The sequence below is a fragment of the Eptesicus fuscus genome, chromosome 1 (genome assembly GCF_027574615.1).
Source record: "Eptesicus fuscus isolate TK198812 chromosome 1, DD_ASM_mEF_20220401, whole genome shotgun sequence".
NCBI classification, from domain to species: domain Eukaryota; kingdom Metazoa; phylum Chordata; class Mammalia; order Chiroptera; family Vespertilionidae; genus Eptesicus; species Eptesicus fuscus.
Window position 1 is genome coordinate 118950946 of NC_072473.1, and position 19846 is coordinate 118970791.

The following is a 19846-nucleotide window of genomic DNA, read 5'->3' on the forward strand; positions in this document are numbered from 1 at the left end:
ATAAAAATAAAATATTAAAAAGAATACAAGGATAAATATGTAGATCCAATGTAATAAAACTGAGGGTCCAGAAATAAAATCTTACACTCATGGTCATTTAATTTTTGACAAATACGCCAAGACAAATCAATGGAGAAAGACTAGTCTTTTCAAACAATGGTGCTGGGATAACTGGATATCCATATGCAAAAGAATGAAGCTGGACCTTAGTTCACACCATATATTAATAATTAATTCAAAATTGATCAAAGATATAAATGCAAGAGCTAAAACCCTAAAACACAGAAGTAAATCTTCATAACTGTGCATTAAGGAAAGCCTTCTTAGATATTAGACCAAAAGCACCAAGAGACAAAAGAAAAAATGAATTTGACTTATTCATAATTAACTTTTTGTGCTTCAAAGGACTCCATAGCAAAGTATTAAAAACGAGAATCTACAGACTGGGGGAAAATACAAGGTGTCCTCTAAAAATGTACACACACACTTTAACAGCTGATAGCTCAATTTTGAAAATGAAATATATTTTAATAAGCACTGCCTCTGTAATTATTCAAAGTGCGTGTATACATTCTTTTGGGACACTCTATATTTGCAAATCAAGGGGAATTGGGGAGAGGTAGAAGAAGGTAAAGGAGGGGATAAATGGTTATGGAATGTTGTGTTCACTTGAGGTGGTGAACACACAATACATTATACAGATCATGTGTTGTAAGAATTGTACACCTGAAACCTATATAATTTTATTAACCAATGTCACTCCAATAAATTCAATAAAAATAAAATATTAAAAAGAAAATAATTGCAAATCATATATCTGATAAGGTATTTTTATGCAATATATATATAAAGAACTCTTACAATTCAATCATTTTAAAAAGGCAAATAACCCAATTAAAAACCTAGGCAAGAGTTCTGAATAGACAGTTCTATATAGAAGATATACAAATGGATATTAGAACATGAAAAGATGCTCAGTGTAATTGGCCATCAAGGAAATGGAAATCAAAACCATAATAAGATATTGCCGAGCCCTAGCCGGTTTGGCTCTGTGGATAGAGCGTCGCCGGCGAACTGAAAAATCCCAGGTTCGATTCCGGTCAAGGGCACATGCTCGGGTTGTTGGCTCAATCCCCAGTAGGGGACTTGCAGGAGGCAGCGGATCCATGATTCTCTCTCATCATGGATGTTTCTCTCTCTCCCTCTTCCTTCCTCTCTGAAATCAATAAAAATATATATATTTTTAAAAAACACAAACGTATTATTAAAAAAAAAAAAGATACTGCCAGGCCAGAGTGGCTCAGTTGGTTGACCATCATCCTGTGCACCTAAAGGTTGCTGGTTCAATTCCTGGTTAGGGACATACCTGAGTAATGGGTTTAATCCTCACTCGGGAAGCATGTGGAATGCAACCAACCAATCAATGTTTTTCTCTCTCTCCTCAGGTGAAGATTTAAAAAAAAAATACTAAATTGAGATATATTTAAATGGGGTCCAATAAAGATACATTTTAAAAATAAATTTTTTTAAAAAGTCACAACTTCACACCCACTATGATAGCTATAATAAAAAATAAAGACAATAACAAATGTTGGCAAGGAAAAAGTAGAATGCTAAAACATGGCTAGTAAGAACATAAAATGCTGCTGCCACTTTGGAAAAACAGTTTGGCAGCTCCTCAAAAACAAAGTTACCATATTGACCCTGCAACTCAAATCCTAAGGTATATACTAGTAATACCCAAGAGAAATGAAAACATGTCCATACAAAATCTTTTACAAGAATACTCTTAACAGTAGTAGTATTCAGTCTTAATAGCCAAAAAGTGGAAACAAACCAAATGTGCATCAAGAAATAAATTAATAAACACATGACATATTCATACAATGGAATATTTGGCAATAAAAAAAGAACAAATTTATAACATATACAATATGGATGAACCTTGAAAACATTATCCAGTCAAAGAAACCACTGAAAAAGGACCATATATTACATGATCCCATTTATATGAACAGTCCAAAATAAGCAAATTTATAGGAAGTAGGTTAGTGATTGCTTAGACCTGTGGCAGGTGAGGAGAAAGTGAATGCTAATGGGCAAGAGGTTTCTTTCTGGGGTATTGAAAAAGATTCTAAAATTAGACTGTGGTGATAGCAGAACAACTGTGAATACACTAAAACCATTGAATTTACACTTTTCAAAAGGGTGAATTTAATGGTATGTGAAATATATCTCAAATTAGTAATTTTTTTTAAAATTAGGTGCAAACTAAAAAATAAAAGCAGTACTTGATCCCCTTGGGGACAGAAAAGGAAACCACAAAACAGTTAAAAACAATTTTTTAAAATCTATTTTTATTGATTTCAGAGAGGAAGGGAGAGGGAGAGAGAGATAGAAACAATGATGAGAAAGAATCATCGATGGGCTGCCTCCTGCATGCCCCCTACTGGGGATCGAGCCCACAACCCAGGCTTGTGCCCTTGACGGGAATCGAACTTGGGACCCTTCAGTCTGCAGGCCAATGTTCTATCCACTGAGCCAAACCGGCTGAGGCTAAAAACAATTTTTAAATAAATCAAATTTTAAAAATTAGGATGATAAATAACAGCTAATGTAAAGAATTAAAAGTCTGGAGGGGAAAATGTTTAAAGCTATATATAAAAACTACAAATATGAAAATTGGGTACAAAATGAATGAATAAAATATGTACAATTTGATGTACAAAAACAAATATGATTACACAATATAAAAAAGAAAAAGAGATTATCTCCCTGACTCAGAGAAATTGACTGGAGATATTCTAAAACTAGGCTTACTTTCTAGATTTCAGTCCTTTTCTATGTTTTACAACAGCTTGTTTATGTTAACCAACCAAATTTATAAAAGAAACGTATTTAAGATTACTCCAAATATGATACGGGATATAAACAAACAGAATGCATTATGTGACTATGAGAGTTTTCAAGCATGGCTCTAAATAGTTTGACATTCTTCCCCAATAAGTCATGTCCCATCTCTAAAACAGTGTAGGAGAAATTAATGGTGCTTCCAAGATTAAGGGACTGAAGGCCATTCAACTTCTGCATTGGGTTCTTGAAGCACTAGAGAACTAGATACTCCTTCCTGCACAGGATTCTCTCTCTAAACCCAGAAGCCACATGGAAGGACCAGTTGTAGGTCTTCCAGGTACAGTTCCAGCTGAGTCCAGTCTTCAAGTCATTGCAGACTAGGCACCAAACATAGATAAAGAAGGCTCCAGATTATTATAGTCCTTAACTGTTTATGTCATCTCCAGGCAATCAAGCTGTCTCAGCTAAGGCCCCAGCCATAATGTATAGGAACGCAGATAAGCCATCCCTATTTAGTTCTGTCTATATTCTAGGCCCACAGAATCAATAAACATAATAAAATAGTTGTTCTTTTATATCACTAAGTTTGAGGTAGCTTGTTATGCAGCAATAAAAAATGGGACAGTGGTTATTTTCATTAATAAAGATACAAAAATATTTAATGAAATCTTACAAAAAGATAACCACATCACATTAAAAGGTTATTCATGAAGATCAAGTAGAGTTTATACTAGAAATACAAGGCTGCTATAATCAAAATACAAGCTTATCACATTGAAATACATTTTAAGATTTTAATCATCAAATAGTATGTTAAGAACTTATTTTTTAAAAAAGGACTTATTCAATAAAATTCAATATCTATAAATAAAATTCAACAGAACTAGGGGCATATTCATGGTTCCTTCTTTCTTAAAATGCAAGAGCTAGCTTAAGACCAACAGCCAATCTTGTACTTATTCGATCTCACACTTACTAAAATAGATATATCTTGGGGACACAAAAAATGAATAATACACATTACTTGATCAAGGAATTAACAATATAGAAGCAAATTCAGACATATGCATAACTGTAACACAACATACCAAAATGCTATAATGAAAAAGGAAGAATAAGAAATACATTCAAGGAGAATGGGAGGAGACAGAGCCCAAGAATGCTTCTCTAGAGTGACATTTGGTTTAGTCAATCCTATGTGATATAGAAAGGAGGAAAAAGGGCTAGTCCAGGCAGAGAGAAAAGTAAGAAGAAAGGTCTGGGGGCAGAATACATACTGTGGCTGGAGAATAGCGAGTATCCCAAAAGGAAATCTGAGCTGGAACCGTTAGATAAGGAAGAACCCTTAAAAGTTTGTAAACAGGAGACTTCCTTGATCAAATTTGGTGTTCGATAATGCAAGTAGAAGTATACAAAAAATAAGTACACAAAGTAAACTGGAGGTGGACAGAGGATTCAGGGGAATCAATGCAGAGATACTATGGACATTCTGCTTTTAAGAGGGAAAGCACATTTAGAAACAGAAAAACAAATGGCTTAGAGGTACAATCTTAATATATGACAATCCATAAGCAACACTAAAATAATAAAAATGTTCATTCTTTAAATGTTGAGATACCATTAACAAAAAGAATTAAATATAAAGCTAAACCCTCACATTTCATACTAAAACTTTTTGATAAGACAAAAAGTTAAACAAAAAGCCTACAGAATGGACAAAAATAGAATAGCCTAATTAGAACAGATAAAGTTGAGATTTCTTATATTAATAAAAATGAACAAATATTACAGAGAAAAATTATAATATAAAAATAAAAAGGAAAGTAATTAAATGATATAATATAAATAAGATAATTTATCCCTTAGATAAAATTAACCCAAAATGGGAACTAAGGAAAAGGAGATAATTTTTTAAATTAGGGAATGACTAACTAAATAAACTATAGTATAGTAACATAGATATTCTTTTTTAAAAATATCGAATGTACACACAAAATCTTTCAAAATATTAAACAAGAAATCAAATCCACACCCTAATCACAAACATATGAAAGCAAACCATATGTAAATAAATGAAGGTCAACTCAAATGTAAGAAAATACAATGTTCTGTACAACTGGTGATAGCTTAAAAATAATTCTTTATCATTTTACATGGAAAAATTATCTTTATTAGTCCCAATTAATAATTTAAAAATTCATTTACAAAACCACACATCCTATTTAGATAAGTCTATATTAATAAATAAAATTTATATTTTAGTTATTTAATTAAGTAAAAAGCTTAAATGGCTATTTCTCCCTAACCCATCCAGGTGTGCCTTTTATTGATTTGTTGATTCTATGAAGGAAGAAAAAACTATTCACTATAGCTTTCATAAATTAAATAATAACTTTATTAAGCATATATATTTTTTGAGTACAGTTTTTATTCAATATTTAAAAACCATATGGGTTTAGCATCCATTATAAAACCTAAATGCTACTGTCTTAAGATTATGAAACAAAATTAGGATTTGACATGGATACAACCTTTTACTCTTCTGTTAAGAAACAACACAAATAATCAAATTTGCAATATTCAAGTGATCAAAATAATTCAATTCACTAAAGAGGATAGTGGTTATGTCACTCAACCAAGAATTCTATATAGGCAAAGGACTTCATATTTTTGATGGCAGCTATATAAATTCATGGAAAATTGAAACATTATAATCAGGGTTTATATAAGCATATTTTTGACCAAATAATTCTCATATGCCAATAAAAGAAAATAATGCAGTAGAAAATGATGTAAAGCACAGCTTAACAGTCTTATGTATGAATACATATGCCTAGTTTTCTAACTAATTCGTTGGTTTTTTCAAATGATCAGTGTTAGAATTTTTTTAAACACAATTTGAAAAACCAGCGATATATGTTATGTAACTCACTAAAGTTCAAAATAAATTGAGAAGAACATGATAAACATTACCTGCATAGCACTCTTGCCCATTTTAACAACTTCAAACAACATCATGTTTTCCACTCCATTCTGTTGGTGATGACCATTCATTCGGTTTGGACCAGAAGGAGGTTTTCCTCCATTTCCACTTTTGCCCTTTTCTGCTGGGCCCTTTTTGCCTTTTTTACAAGTCTGCACAAAAACACAAGTTGGTTAAGTTATATCGCTATGTTTGAGAGTTGAAATTAAAACTAAAGAAGACCTGGCCGGAATGGATTGGTGGTTGAGCATCAACCCATGAACCAGGAGGTCATGGTTCAATTCCTGGTCAGCGCACATGCCCAGGTTTCGGCTCAATCCCCAGTGTTAGAGCAAGGGTTGGCAAACTTTCTGTAAAGTACCAGATAGAAAATATTTGTTTATTTTTACAAACCTTTAAAAATAAGTCTTAGCTCATGGGCAGTACAAAAACAAGCCATAGTTTGCTGACCCCTTATCTACAGCCAAGTCTACAAATTTATTTCCACTGACGACCTGTATGCTTTACTACTTTGCTTAATAAAGGGTCCTTCCTCCTTCTTTAAGAGTCCAAAACCACACTACTCTTAACTACTTCACAAACCTTACTAGTAACTGAAAGGTATTACTGTTTAATTTACATTATTTTGTTAATGATATGCAGTCTTTGTGAACCCAAGTAATTAATTCTTAATTGTAGAATGAAAGGCTTTTGTCCCTAGTAAAAGGAATTTCAAAGATAAGGGTGAAAGAAAAGATCATCTACAAAGAATACACTAGAAAAGTATAAAATGTTAAATGTTAATTAACATGGAGCTATATATTTGCAATTTATCTATCATATGCCTCAATATTCCCTGTTGCTATGAAAAACTAATTAGTGCAATTGAAATGGCTCAGTGAATAAGCTGTGCTAGGAAAAATAATGTGCACAGAGTGATAATACAGAAAAAGCACAAGAAGTAAACATGCTAACCCAGTTTCAATCATTTAGAGAGGAAAAATCTCTAAAAAAAGACTATGAGGGAATATACTATAGTTCAGCAATTTTCAACCTTTTTCATCTCATGGCACACATAAACTAATTATTAAAACTATGTGGCACACCAAAAGCTATATTATATTTCTTGCAGATATGACAAAAAGAATAATTACCTGCTCTTTTGCTCCAAAGTACCTTTTTAAAAAATCAGGTGCCTATACTTGTATACAAGGATTTCTGGTACCAAGAATTAACCAATCAGACATAACGTTATTAGGCAACATGACCAGTAAGATGCAACTCTATTATATGATCTATACTAGAGGCCTGGTGCATGAAAATTCATGTACTTGGGGGTCCCTCAGCCCAGCCTGTACGCTCTCGCAGTCCGGGAGCCCGTGGGGGATGTCCAACTGACAGCTTAGGCCCGCTCCCTATGGGGCACGGGCCTAAGCTGGCAGTCGGACATCCTTAGCACTGCTGTGGAGGCTGGAGAGGCTCACTCCCACCATCACCACTGCGCTCACCAGCCGTGAGCCAGGCTCAGGGCTTCTGGCTGAGTGGCACTCCCCCTGTGGGAGCGCACTGACCACCAGGGGGCAGCTCCTGCATTGAGCGTCTGCCCCCTGGTGGTCAGTGCGCATCATAGAAACCAGTTGTTCTGCCATTAGGTCGATTTGCATATTAGCCTTTTATTGTATAGGATATTTATGGTTCAAGACAGGGCATTGACACTGGACAGCTATCGTTGTGTTTGCTTTTTTTTTATGTGTATGGGTTTTTTTTATAATCTAAGGGAAAAGGGGTCAATGTCCCTGACTAAATAGTCAGGTATTGTATGTTTTAAAAATTCTGTAGCATATCAGTTGAAAATCACTGCTATGGTGGACTTAAGCACCATCTTTCAACAGATATAGGCTCAATTTCTTTAAACACTAAGTTCTCTGGACCTTAGTTTCCTATCTATAAAATAAGGAAGTTTTCTAATCCACAAAGTTGTTCAAATATTAAATTAGATAATATGTAAATGTATTACCAGAGTGCATGGAACATACATAATATAGTGCCAAACATTAAAATAGTTATTATTATAATCCCTGATCTGACCCCTTACACCTACCTACTCATAGCAGTGGGTATACAAAGTTAACCAAACTATAGCACAAAAACTTTGGGGAGTCCTCTATGCAGTTGCCATTCTGAGTCTTGTCCCAATGTGCAAATTAAATCAAAGTCAAAAGGAAAGTTTCAGTTTTTCAAGATGGTTCCAAACAAAAAATGTGGTGTTTTTTAAAAATACATTTTTTATTGATATCAAAGAAAAGGGGAAAGGGAACGAGAGATAAAACATCAGTAATGAGAGATAATCATTGATTGGCTGCCTCCTGCATGTCCCACACTGGGGATTGAGACCTCAACCTGGGAATGTGTGCTGACCAGGAATCAAACCGTGACCTCCTGGTTCATAGGTCAACACTCAACCACTGAGCCATGCCACCTGGGCCAAAATAGTTTTCTAATGAATAACCATACTACCCACTAGAATTATGGCTGTTTTTGGACAGTCATGAGTTAATATTTTTATTCATTCACACTTTTTCTCTCTCAAAACTTCTACCTTTAAGGGACTAAAACAGCATATGAAATTATGAAACAAATGAATTATGTGCACTCTAAAATAGTATTCTGACCTAGCCAGTTTGGCTCAGTTGTTAGAGCATCGGCCATGGGCTGAAGGGTTACCAGTTCGATTCTAATTATGGGCACATATCTTGGTTACAGGCTTGATCCCCAGCTGTGGTTGGGGAGCATGCGGAAGGCAACCAATCCATGAGTCTTTCTCACATCAATGTTTCTCTGTGTGTCTCTCCCCCTACCCTTCAACTCTCTCTGAAGATAAATGGGGGAAAAGATATCTTCAGGTGAGGATTAACAAAACAAACAAACAAAGAAAAACATAAAATAGTATTCTATGAACTAGTTAAAAATTATGTCCATACATAAAATGGGATGCTATGGCCCCATCAGAGTAGCTCAGTGTTTGAGCATCGACCTATGAACCAGGAGGTCACAGCTCAATCCCCAGTAGCAGGTGTGCAGGAGGCTACTGATCAATAATTCTCTCATCATTGATGTTTCTCTTTCTCCCTCTTCCTTCCCCTCTGAAATCAATAAAAATATTTTTCTAAATGGGATGCTATGACATCATTAAAAATTACAGACAGAAAGAAATTCACCATAGGAAAGCTGCTGACAACATACCATTAGGTTTTAAAAGCAGAATAAAGAGTTTGCATAGTATCTGTATATATAAAAGCCTAATATGCTAGGTGTCTGACCATTCAACCAGTCGCTATGATGTGCACTGACCACTAGGGGGCAGATGCTCTGACCGGTAGTTAGCTTGATGCTGGGGTCTGACCGATCGGGTCTGGATGAGACAGGCCGGACATGCCCTGGAGCCCTCCTGCAGTCCCTTCCCCAGCCCTGATCGTGCACTCATGGGATCCCTCAACCTGGCCTGCACCCTCTCGCAATCTGGGACCCCTCGGGGGATATTGGAGAGCTGGTTTCAGCCCAATCCCCACAGGCCAGGTCAAGGGACCCCACCAGTGCATGAATCCATGCACTGGGACTCTAGTGAATTAAGTAAAATTCTATGTTCATGTTTATACATAGGTTATTATGTACAAAAGTATGTTCACCAAAAATGTTAAAGAATAAATTACTACCCTATCTGGTTTGGCTTCGTGGATAGAGCATTGACCTCAGGACTGAAGGGTCCTGGATTTGATTACAGTCAAGGGCACATGCCCAGGTTGGGGGCTCAATCCCCAATGATGTTTCTCTCTCCCTCCCTCTCCCTTCCTCGCTGAAATCAATAAAAATATATTCAAAAAATTTTTTTAAAAAGAATAAATTACCATCCAGCTGGAGTGGCTTAGTGGTTGAGCATCAACTTATGATCTAGGAGGTCATGGTTCAATTCCCAGTCAGGGCATATGCCTGGGTTACAGGCTCAAATCCCCAGTGTGGGGTGTGCAGGAGGCAGCCAATCAATGACTCTCTCTCATCACTGATGTTTCTCTCCCTCTTCCTTCCTCTCTGAAATCAATAAAAATATATTTTTTAAAAAAAGAATAAATTACCTCCAGATGATGTTTATGGGAATTTTTTGCTTTGTACATTGTACATTTCTGTATGAAGCTTTTTAAAAGTAAATGTGTCATGAGAAAATAAAAATCCAACTCATCTTGCTTAAGAAAATGCTGATGCCCGGCTGGTTTGGCTCAGTGGTTGAGCTTCGACCTATGAACCAGGAAGTTACTTTTTGGTTCCTGATCAGGGCACATGCCTGGGTTATGGGCTCCATCCTCAGTAGGGGGTGTGCAAGAGGCAGCCAATCAATGATTCTCTCTCATCATTGATGTTTCTATCTCTCTCTCCCTCTCCCTTCCTCTCTGAAATCAATAAACATATAAATAAGTCATATTTTGCACAGTATATTTACAGACACGCACAGAGTCAAATGTACTTTCTAAAATAGCAAAAATGATTTAACCACTAGCAAAGTTATCCAGAACCCTTAGGGTACCCACTCATATTCTAAACTTGTATCCTATTGACTCAGAATGTCACTTAACATTACTTTTACTGATTATAACTACTGTCCACTGTAACCCATTACATATAAACTGATTGTAGGTTACATTTTTAGTGTGCTTTAGAATAAGAAATTTAATGCTTTGCATTTGACTACTCGTGTGACTACTCGTGTGTAAATAAAAATAAAGCCAAGAGAGTATCACATCTAGCTTAGCACACTGTGCTTTACAAAATGAACTACTAGAAACAACAATGTATTGTTAATTTCTACTTTACAGTAGTGAAAATAGATAATCAAAAGATACTTGATATCTAGACAGAAGCCCAGAAACCACGTGTTCAGAAGGCTTACCATACCAATCAGGAAAAAAAAAGGCATTTTTAAGAGACAATAACATCTGAGATATAACTAATACATATATGAAAGACCTTGAAAATCAAAACAAAGTCACATATTCTGTACATACTTTTCCTTTGCCTTGCTTTGGGTTTTTTCCTTCAATGTCTTCAAAATCTGTGTCAGAAGAAAAATGTGTTTCTGACTCCCTGTGACAGAAAGATAAGCAATCATTTAAAACGGTCCTTAGAAATATAGATGGAGTTTCTAACTTTGGCCATATTTTCTAAAAGAAAGGTTGGTTTAACTCAGTGGTCGGCAAACTCATTAGTCAACAGAGCCAAATATCAGCAGTACGATTGAAATTTCTTTTGAGAGCCAAATTTTTTAAACTTAAACTTCTTCTAACGCCACTTCTTCAAAATAAACTCGCCCAGGCCGTAGTATTTTGTGGAAGAGCCACACTCAAGGGGCCAAGGGGCCGTATGTGGCTCGCGAGCCGCTGTTTGCCGACCACAGGGTTAACTTATTACAAAACTCCATCATTAGCATTAAATGTAATTAAGATGATTTTCCAAATCATACCTTAGCACATTACAAAACATATAAAATTACATAACTTGCCCAAGCCAGTTTGGCTCACTGGATAGAACGTTTGCCTGCAGAAAAGTCCTGGGTTCGATTCCGGTCAAGGTCATGTACCTCGTTTGCAGGCTCGATCCCCGGTCAGGGTACATGCACAAGGTACCCAATCAACGTATCTTTCTTACATGGTTGTTTTTCTCTGTCTCTCTCCCGCCCGTCCACTTTCTCTAAAAATCAATGGAAAAATATCCTTGGTGCCCTAGCTGGTTTGGCTCAGTGTATAGAGTATTGGCCTGCGGAATGAAAGGTTCCAGGTTCAATTCCAGTCAAGGGCACATGCCCAGGTTGCGGGCTCGATCCCCAGTATGGGGTGAGCAGGAGGCAGCAAATCAATGATTCTCTTTCATCATTGATGTTTCTATCTTTCTCTCCCTCTCCCTTCCTCTCTGAAATCAATAAAAATACATTTTTTTTAAAAAAAGAAAAATATCCTCAGGTGAGGGTTAACAACAAAAAAATTATATAACTAGCCCTAGCCAGTTTGGCTCAGTGGATAGAGCGTCAGGCTGCGGACTGAAGTTCGATTCTGGTCAAGGGCATATGCCTGGGCTGCGGGCTCGATCCCCAGTGGGAGCAGGGGTGGGGCGCGGGCGTGCAGGAGGCAGCCAATCAATGATTTTCCCTCATCATTGATGTTTCTATCTTTCTCTCCCTTCTGTTCTAAAATCAATAAAAACAGATTTTTTAAAAATTACATAACTACAAAAACAATAATCTGAAACACAAATGTCTAAACATTTATTTTGTTAATTTTTAACCAAAACATAAAAATGAAACCAGTGGCTCTCAAAACTTTAACCCTAGGAACTATGGTGCTGTTATGACGGATGGTTTCATTCATTCTCTGGTTCAAAGACCATGGTGCTCAGGGAAAACTGTATTTTTTTTATTTATATTTATTTTTTTGTTAATGGTCATCTGAGGATATTTATTTCCATTGCTTTTTAGAAAGGGTGGTGGAAGGGGGAGGGGGAGAGGGAGCAGGAGCGGGAGAGGAGAGACATAGATCTATTTTTATTTATTTTAGAGTGGAAGGGAGAGACATAGATGTGAGAGAAACATGGATTGATTGCTTCCTGCACGTGCCCGATCAGGGCCAGGATGTAACCTGTACACAGGTTGGTATGTGACCTTGACCCAGAAACAGACTCACGACCCTTTGGTGCACAGGCTGACATTCTAACTACTGAACCACACTGGTCAGGTAGGAAAACTGTATTTTAACACTAGGCATTGACTGAATTTTATTACAGAATTTTAGCAATATTAAAGATCCTCTTTCCTCTACCTCACTCAAAAACACTTATAAATCTAGGTGTAGCTATACAAACCATGTATTTCTGAAAGAATCCTATATAATAAAAGGGTAATATGCAAATTCACCCTAAAGGCCGAATGACCTGGAACAACCGGTCACTATGATGCGCACTGACCACCAGGGGGCATATGCTCAACACAGGAGATGCCCCCTGGTGGTCAGTGCGCTCCCACAGGGGGAGCTCTGCTCAGCCACAAGCCAGGCTGATGGCTGTGAGCACAGCGGCGGTGGCAGGAGCCTATCCCGCCTCCTCAGGCTGCCAGAGGGATGTCTGACTGCCAGCTTATACCAGATCCCCGGGGGGAGCAGGTCTAAGCCAGCAGGTGGACATCCCCCAAGGGGACTGCGAGAGGGCGCAGGACTGAAGGGTCCCAGGTTTGATTCCAGTCAAGAGCACATGCCTGGGCTGCGGACTGAGGGAACCCCCACCCCAATGCACAGATTTTCATGCACCGGGCCTCTAGTATATGTATAAAACACTTTGAAACATAGTAGGAAAGTATGCTAATTGACCAAAATCCTTTATGAAGAGGTGGTAAGCTATTGGCAGAAAGACTGGTTCAAAGAATTGTGCCTTACTTTGGAGTAGAAGGGGTGATTTTGTATAATCTGGATATTCTTACACATACGGACACAAAGTAATTTAAATGTACATGTGATGCTTCCTTATGTTAACATGGATCTAAATAATAGTAGCATGCCCTCATTTAAATCCTTTAAGGCAAGGCATACTTCCTATTTGGGTCACAATGGATTTTAGAATCAAGCCACACCCATGAAAGATAAATGTTTTACCACTGTAAATGTGTAAACCTAGTACCAGATTTGCTTAAAATATATGGATCAAAGTGAAAAGCTATCTTTCAAAAGCTAGTCTTCTCTAACTATATTTCTTCTATTTCCATTTTTATTGCTACAATAACCAGTTGTCCAGAGGCTGTGAGATAGGAGGAATACTTTATAAATCTAAAGTAATGGTTAAGATACTGGGGAGGGGGAGCAGGAGTTACTATTTATAGCACTTATCTACAAAGTAATTTAAACAATGTATTAAAATAGTGGCAATCCTAACTGTGTCCTATAATGTTGTGAGAAAAGGGTCTGTAATAAATACCATTTCCAAGAGTTAATGCACCAAAAACTGAATGACTACTATAATATTAACCCTGAAACTCGTGCCTGTTACATCTTAAAAAGATTGCTGTAATCAATATTTTTCTCACATGCCTATATGGCCTTGCAAAAAAAAAAAACACAAAAACTGAAAATGTTTTTAAATATCTTGGTGTATAGTAATACTTCTTTCTTCCCAAGAAATTTGTGGGACATCAGTTCTCTTAGCTCAATAACTACTATAAGTCTACAAACAAACACTGGTCTTCACAATATTCCAATGGCCACAGAGTAATCAAAAGCTAAATTACATCTTAATCGTCATCTCCAGGTTATCCCAACTAAAAGAATGAGCCATTAGAGTTTGATTACTAACTGGGAAAAGCTAAGTGAGTAGTCAGTATACAAGTCTAAAATATCCTCAACCAAAGAAATATTCTCTTGAATCTGTCTTTCTCCGGTGCTTTCCTCTGCTTTTAAGATAAAAACAACAAAAGCCTATCCTAGGTAAAATAGTTACGTTTAAGGAACATACTGCTTAACCTTTGAGTGGCTTGAAATTTCACAAGTCAGCTATCACACGACTGAATGTTCCACTCCCTTCTCTTTACCCTGCTCCCTATCTCGAAAATACTATTCTACATCCACAAATCAATTCCCTCTTATCTATTATCCTATTTCAGGCCCTACTTAAGATAATCAAACAGTCAAAGGTCTAGTTTATAATACAAACCTTTTAAATCACCTCTAACCTTTAATATATAAGAAATTCATAAGATAATTTCATGATAGTTAAACCAAAAATTATTTTCTCAGATATCCCATAAACAAACAAAAAGGAAAAATAAGAAATTTTCCTCAAAAATCTTAATATAGAGTCAATATACACTGGGATTAAAATCACATTAGCCAACCCAGAATGGCTCAGTGATTGAGCATTGACCTATGAACCAGGAGGTCATGGTTCAATTCAAGGTCAGGGCACATGCTTGGGTTGCAGGCTCAATCCCCAGTGTGGGGTGTGGCAGGAAGCAGCCAATCAATGGTTCTCTCTCATCAATGATGTTTCTCTCTCTCTCCCTCTCCCTTCCTCTCTGAAATCAACAATATATATATTTTTTAATTCACATTAAAAATCGTACTTTGAGCCCTGGCCTGTGTTGTATAGTGGTTGGAGCATGGGCCCAGTCATGGAAGGGTGGTGGGTTCAATTCCAGGATGAGGGCATGTACCTGGGTTGCACTCCCTGCCCCTTGTCTGCCCATGTGTGTGTGTGGGAGACAACCAGTTGATGTTTCTCTCTCACTCTCTCTCCTCTCTCCTCTCCTCCCTCCCTCCCTTCCACTCTCTCTGAAAAGCAATGGAAAAAAATAGCCTCAGGTGAGGATTAACAAAAAAATAAAAAATCATACTTTGAAATATTGTCGATATCCCAGTAGATCCTTAGTATCCACTGAAAATAAAATTATTTTAAAAATGAAAATCTAGCCCTAGCTGGTTTGGCTCAGTGGATAGAGCATCAGCCTGTGGACTGAAGGGTCCCGGGTTCGATTCCGGTCAAGGACACATGCCCAGGTTGCAGGCTCGATCCCCAGTAGGCAGCAGGAGGCAGCCAGTCAATAATTCTCATCATTGATGTCTCCAGTTCTCTCTCTCCCTCTCTAAAATCAATAAAAATATTTTTTTTAAAAAGAAAATCCAGCCGAAACCGGTTTGGCTCAGTGGATAGAGCGTCGGCCTGCGGACTGAAGGGTCCCAGGTTCGATTCCAGTCAAGGGCATGTACCTTGGTTGTGGGCACATACCCAGTAGGAGGTGTGCAGGAGGCAGCTGGTCGATGTCTCTCTCTCATCGATGTTTCTAACTCTCTATCCCTCTCCCTTCCTTTCTGTAAAAAATCAATAAAATATAATTAAAAAAAAAAAGAAAATCCATACACATCAAAAGCAAACACTGACTACCATTATGCACAAGGATATCTATCTGTTCTTTTCAAAATTTTTAGCAACCAGACTTTTTCAAATCAAGTCTTATAAAGACCCTTATAACAAATACTAGAGGCCCGGGAGCCCTAGGTGGAGCAGGCCTAAGCCAGCAGTCTGACATCTTTAGCGCTGCCACTGAGGCAGGAGCTCCCACCACCGCCACTGCACTTGGCTTGCCAGCCATGAGCCCAGATTCTAGCTGAGCGGCGCTCCCCCTGTGGGAGCCCACTGACCACCAGGGGGCAGCTCCTGCATTGAGCATCTGCTCCCTGGTGGTCAGTGTGAGTCATAGTATCCAGTCGTTCCACTGTTCGATTTGCATATTACCCTTTTATTACATAGGATGGTATGGTATATGTATGTGCAAAGTTAAAGGGATCCACAAGCACTTTCACTTTCATTGAGGCATCTTGTGAAACTGGGATATAGTATGAAAACCACTATTACAAATAGTAGTTCTAGTTCTTTCCAACAACATCAAAAATTAGAATAAAAGTTGAACAAGGAATACAGGCAGCTTTTAAGACAAGGGTAAAGACGCCACTTCATGCATCAATAAGCATGTAATTATTTCTGCAAAAATATGGAGCATGCCCCACCCTCCTAGATTTGTTTTAGTGTATCATCATTTGATTTTATAGAAAGATGACATTACATCCTAAGTACTACTGCATAATAAATAGTCCTTACTGAGAACACGTAACTTTTTAAGAATTTCATGATACTCCCTCAAAACAATTGCTATTGTAAAACCAAGTGTGGATTCAATTGCACAGCAAAAATAATAAATTGTGCAGTATCTAAATTTTAAAAATAAGTTTAAAATGTAGTACAAAAAGCTCAGAATAATTACTGTTTCAGAGTCCAATAAGCATTAATATAAACTGTTTCAAAGTATACATACTATGCTGTATCTTATGTATTAGATATTCTCAAGCAGAAGTAATTTTAAGTGAAGTTAATAAATTTCCTATTTTGTAGAAAAACAAGTATATAAAAATCATCGTAATATACTTACTGTAGTAGATTAAAATCAGTTGGTATTTCTGGAGCTGCTATCATTTCTTTATCATCTTCTGGAACGCCCCAATGTCAGAAATATATTCATATATTTACGTGGGTAAAAATGATGGCTCGCTTCCTTCTTCTAAGACAGAAAATTCCTTTAAAGGGGAGGAATGCCGTATCTATTATAAACATACCAAAAATATTGGGAAGGGTATCTACACTCAAAAGTTAAATTCCCCTGTGCCTGCTACTGTGTTTCAGTAATAAGTATTTCTTTCCCTTGAATTTGACTGCTCTTTCTAGATATGATTTATTACAACTATTGTAGCCCCACAATAGCAACAACAGACACAAAGAAGCTTGTATTACAGATAATTATTTTTAAAATTTGCTAAGATTCTCTAGTCTGGATTTTTTAAAAACATATACCCTAACTAGGAACATGATGTGACTCTACTGGTCCTGAAATCCTTATAACAAGTTTAAAACATAATACAAGATGTCTGAAAACTCTATAACTTTTGCTGGTAGTGTACACTATAGTCAAAAGGAACAGATAAAAAAATTAAGATATTTTGAAACACTATAAAAGCAGGTTCTTCTAATGTAGAAGAAACATACAGTCCAAAGTCTTGCTTATTAATAAATAACCACTTCATGATAATACCACATTGTGTTGAATAGGAAAGGGGGAAAATGCTAGCTCTGATCTATTCCCTTTCCCTCAAGGAACTTGTAATCAATTTAAATACTAATTACATCATGTGGACAACAGTGTAAATTTGGCCATAGGAAGAGTATTATTTCTAGTTTTGAAAGTCAACGATGCAGTTCCTAAATGAAAGAGCAAATGACAAGTCTAACAAATAGAGAGAGATAAAATAGGCTGGGTCTAGAGCTTTTAATCTTATGTGTAACTTTCTTTTATAATTTTCTTATGCTTTTCTTTCCAAGTAAATCTAGGACTTGGTGGCCACCTAAAGAAAAAGCAGATCAGACTAAACATGTCCAATAATAATAAATGTTCAAATATCATATACTAATAAACTTCTAATGATCTTTCCAATAGAGCAGGCGTTATACAAGAAACTGGTAATTTGGTTTTTCCATTAATTCTACAGCTCTAAAAACATCAATAAATGGCTAGTCAAAGCACAGCATTTCCCAGCTCACTCTCATGAAGCTTCTATTAATAGCAAAATAATGAGGTAATAAGAGAAACAAGAATTAATAATCCACAAAGTAAGCCCTAAATAATCCAGGGTTGTCTATACCATCACTTTTAGCTTACTTTTTTATTCTAAAGAATAATGGCATTATAAAATCTTTATTTAGACATGACTGTTAGCATGGTCTTCTCCTTGCAATAAATTCATGGTCACAGGATTGTTCCCCAAGACCATTAATTGTTCATCTTTTGTAATCTAAGATGTTATCTAAATAGTACACCAGAATTCTGAGGCTTGCCATTACATGTGGAACACACCTAGCTTCCTAAAAACCCAAACTTATTTAAATAGAAAAGTATTGCCCTCGCTGGTTTGGCTCAGTGGATAGAGCGTTGGCCTGTGGACTAAATGGGTCCCAGGTTCAATTCCGGTCAAGGGCAAGTGCCTGGGTTGCAGGCTTGATCCCCAGTAGGAGGTGTGTAGAAGGCAGCCAATCAATGATTCTCTCTCATCATTAATGTTTCTATCTCTACCTCCCTTTCCCTTCCTCTCTGAAATCAATAAGAATATATATTTAAAAAAATAAAAAGAAAAGTATTTTTTAAGAAAGAAAATTTTGTTGTTTTTTTTAAGAGAGCTGGAGAGGTATAGAGTTAAATAAGTTCTAACCAATACATCAGGTTATCTAGATGGCAAGAAAGTGCTTGCTCTGTTTGTCCACCTACCTGACCCTAGTCTCTCTGAGCATTTTACAAAACCAAACTTCCTGCATCCATTAAATATATAGTTTTTAAGCAGACATTAAAGATAGTTCACAAATATATTCCCCTAAGGACAAAAAGAATGTATCAGCTCTGAAAAGCAGGGAGTACTAAATAAAAAATAAATAGCGTGATATACTACATTCCTCTACATAGCACAAAATTTCTAGTGAACAAGTATTGTCAGGTCAAATTATTTTGCTCAGTATAAGGTTATACTAACATGTGCTTAGAAACTAGAAACTGAAGCAAACACAAAAGAAAAATGGAATTTATAAAGATGTGAGTCTCCCAGACAAGGAGTCTATTTTTTAAGAAGAAATACCACCTAACAGATTTAGAAAAAAAATTATTAAATTGGCCAACTCTCTATGCCCAGTAAAATACTTGTTTTTAAACGTTTCTAAGTATTAAAAATCCATCCAACCAATTAAAAATATCTACCATGTGCCAAACGCAGTGCAGGTCACTGGGCATACAGTGGTGAAAAACGAGAGTAATAATCCTTGACCTTATGGAAACCTGCAATAAATGTGAAAATATATTTATTCCACCCTGACCAGTGTGGCTCAGTTGGTTGGAGCATCTTCCAGTATACCAGAAGGTTATGAGATTGATTCCTGGTCAGGGTATATACACCTTAGGCTGTGGGTTCCACCCTCGGGTCAGGATCAATTGATGTTCTCTCTCACATCCATGTCTGTCTCTGTCTCTCTTTTTCTCTCCCTCTCTTTCCCCTTTCTCTGTTCCCCTCTCTAAAAAAGACCAATAAGCATATCTTCGGGTGAGGATTAAAAATATATATTTATACTTATTTCTACAAGCCACCTAACTCTACAGCCACCTAATATTAAACATAGGAATACTAAATTCCATGTATCTGAATTTTCACTGTTTTAATCATTCTCTAAATAACCAATTTACCACCAAGCAGTTCTTCACTGCTCAAAATTATACATTAAAATATTAAAATAGCTTTGTAGTTAAAGGAGCCAGAACAATGGATGAGTTAGCATTAGGGTGTGTGTGGGGGGGTGGGGAGAGGAAAGGGGTTAAGAATGGAAACTTCATCTGCAGGAAGAGCTGAGAAATATTCCCTTTTTATTTTA

At 36.7% G+C, this 19846-nt stretch overlaps 1 protein-coding gene across 4 annotated transcripts in view; it reads right to left on the bottom strand.

Moving 5' to 3' along the window:
* The window catches only part of STAG2 (stromal antigen 2), a 154504-nt gene that overhangs the window by 73682 nt on the left and 60976 nt on the right, over positions 1-19846 (bottom strand). For all 4 annotated transcript variants that reach the window (XM_054709219.1, XM_008158886.3, XM_028135665.2 and 1 more), the window contains exons 2-4: positions 16818-16962; positions 10870-10948; positions 5827-5988 (exon numbers count right to left, since the gene is read on the bottom strand). In XM_054709219.1, the coding sequence (XP_054565194.1) occupies positions 5827-5988; positions 10870-10948; positions 16818-16861 (285 nt within the window). In that variant the 5' untranslated portion in view covers positions 16862-16962. The remainder of the gene's footprint in view (positions 1-5826; positions 5989-10869; positions 10949-16817; positions 16963-19846) is intronic.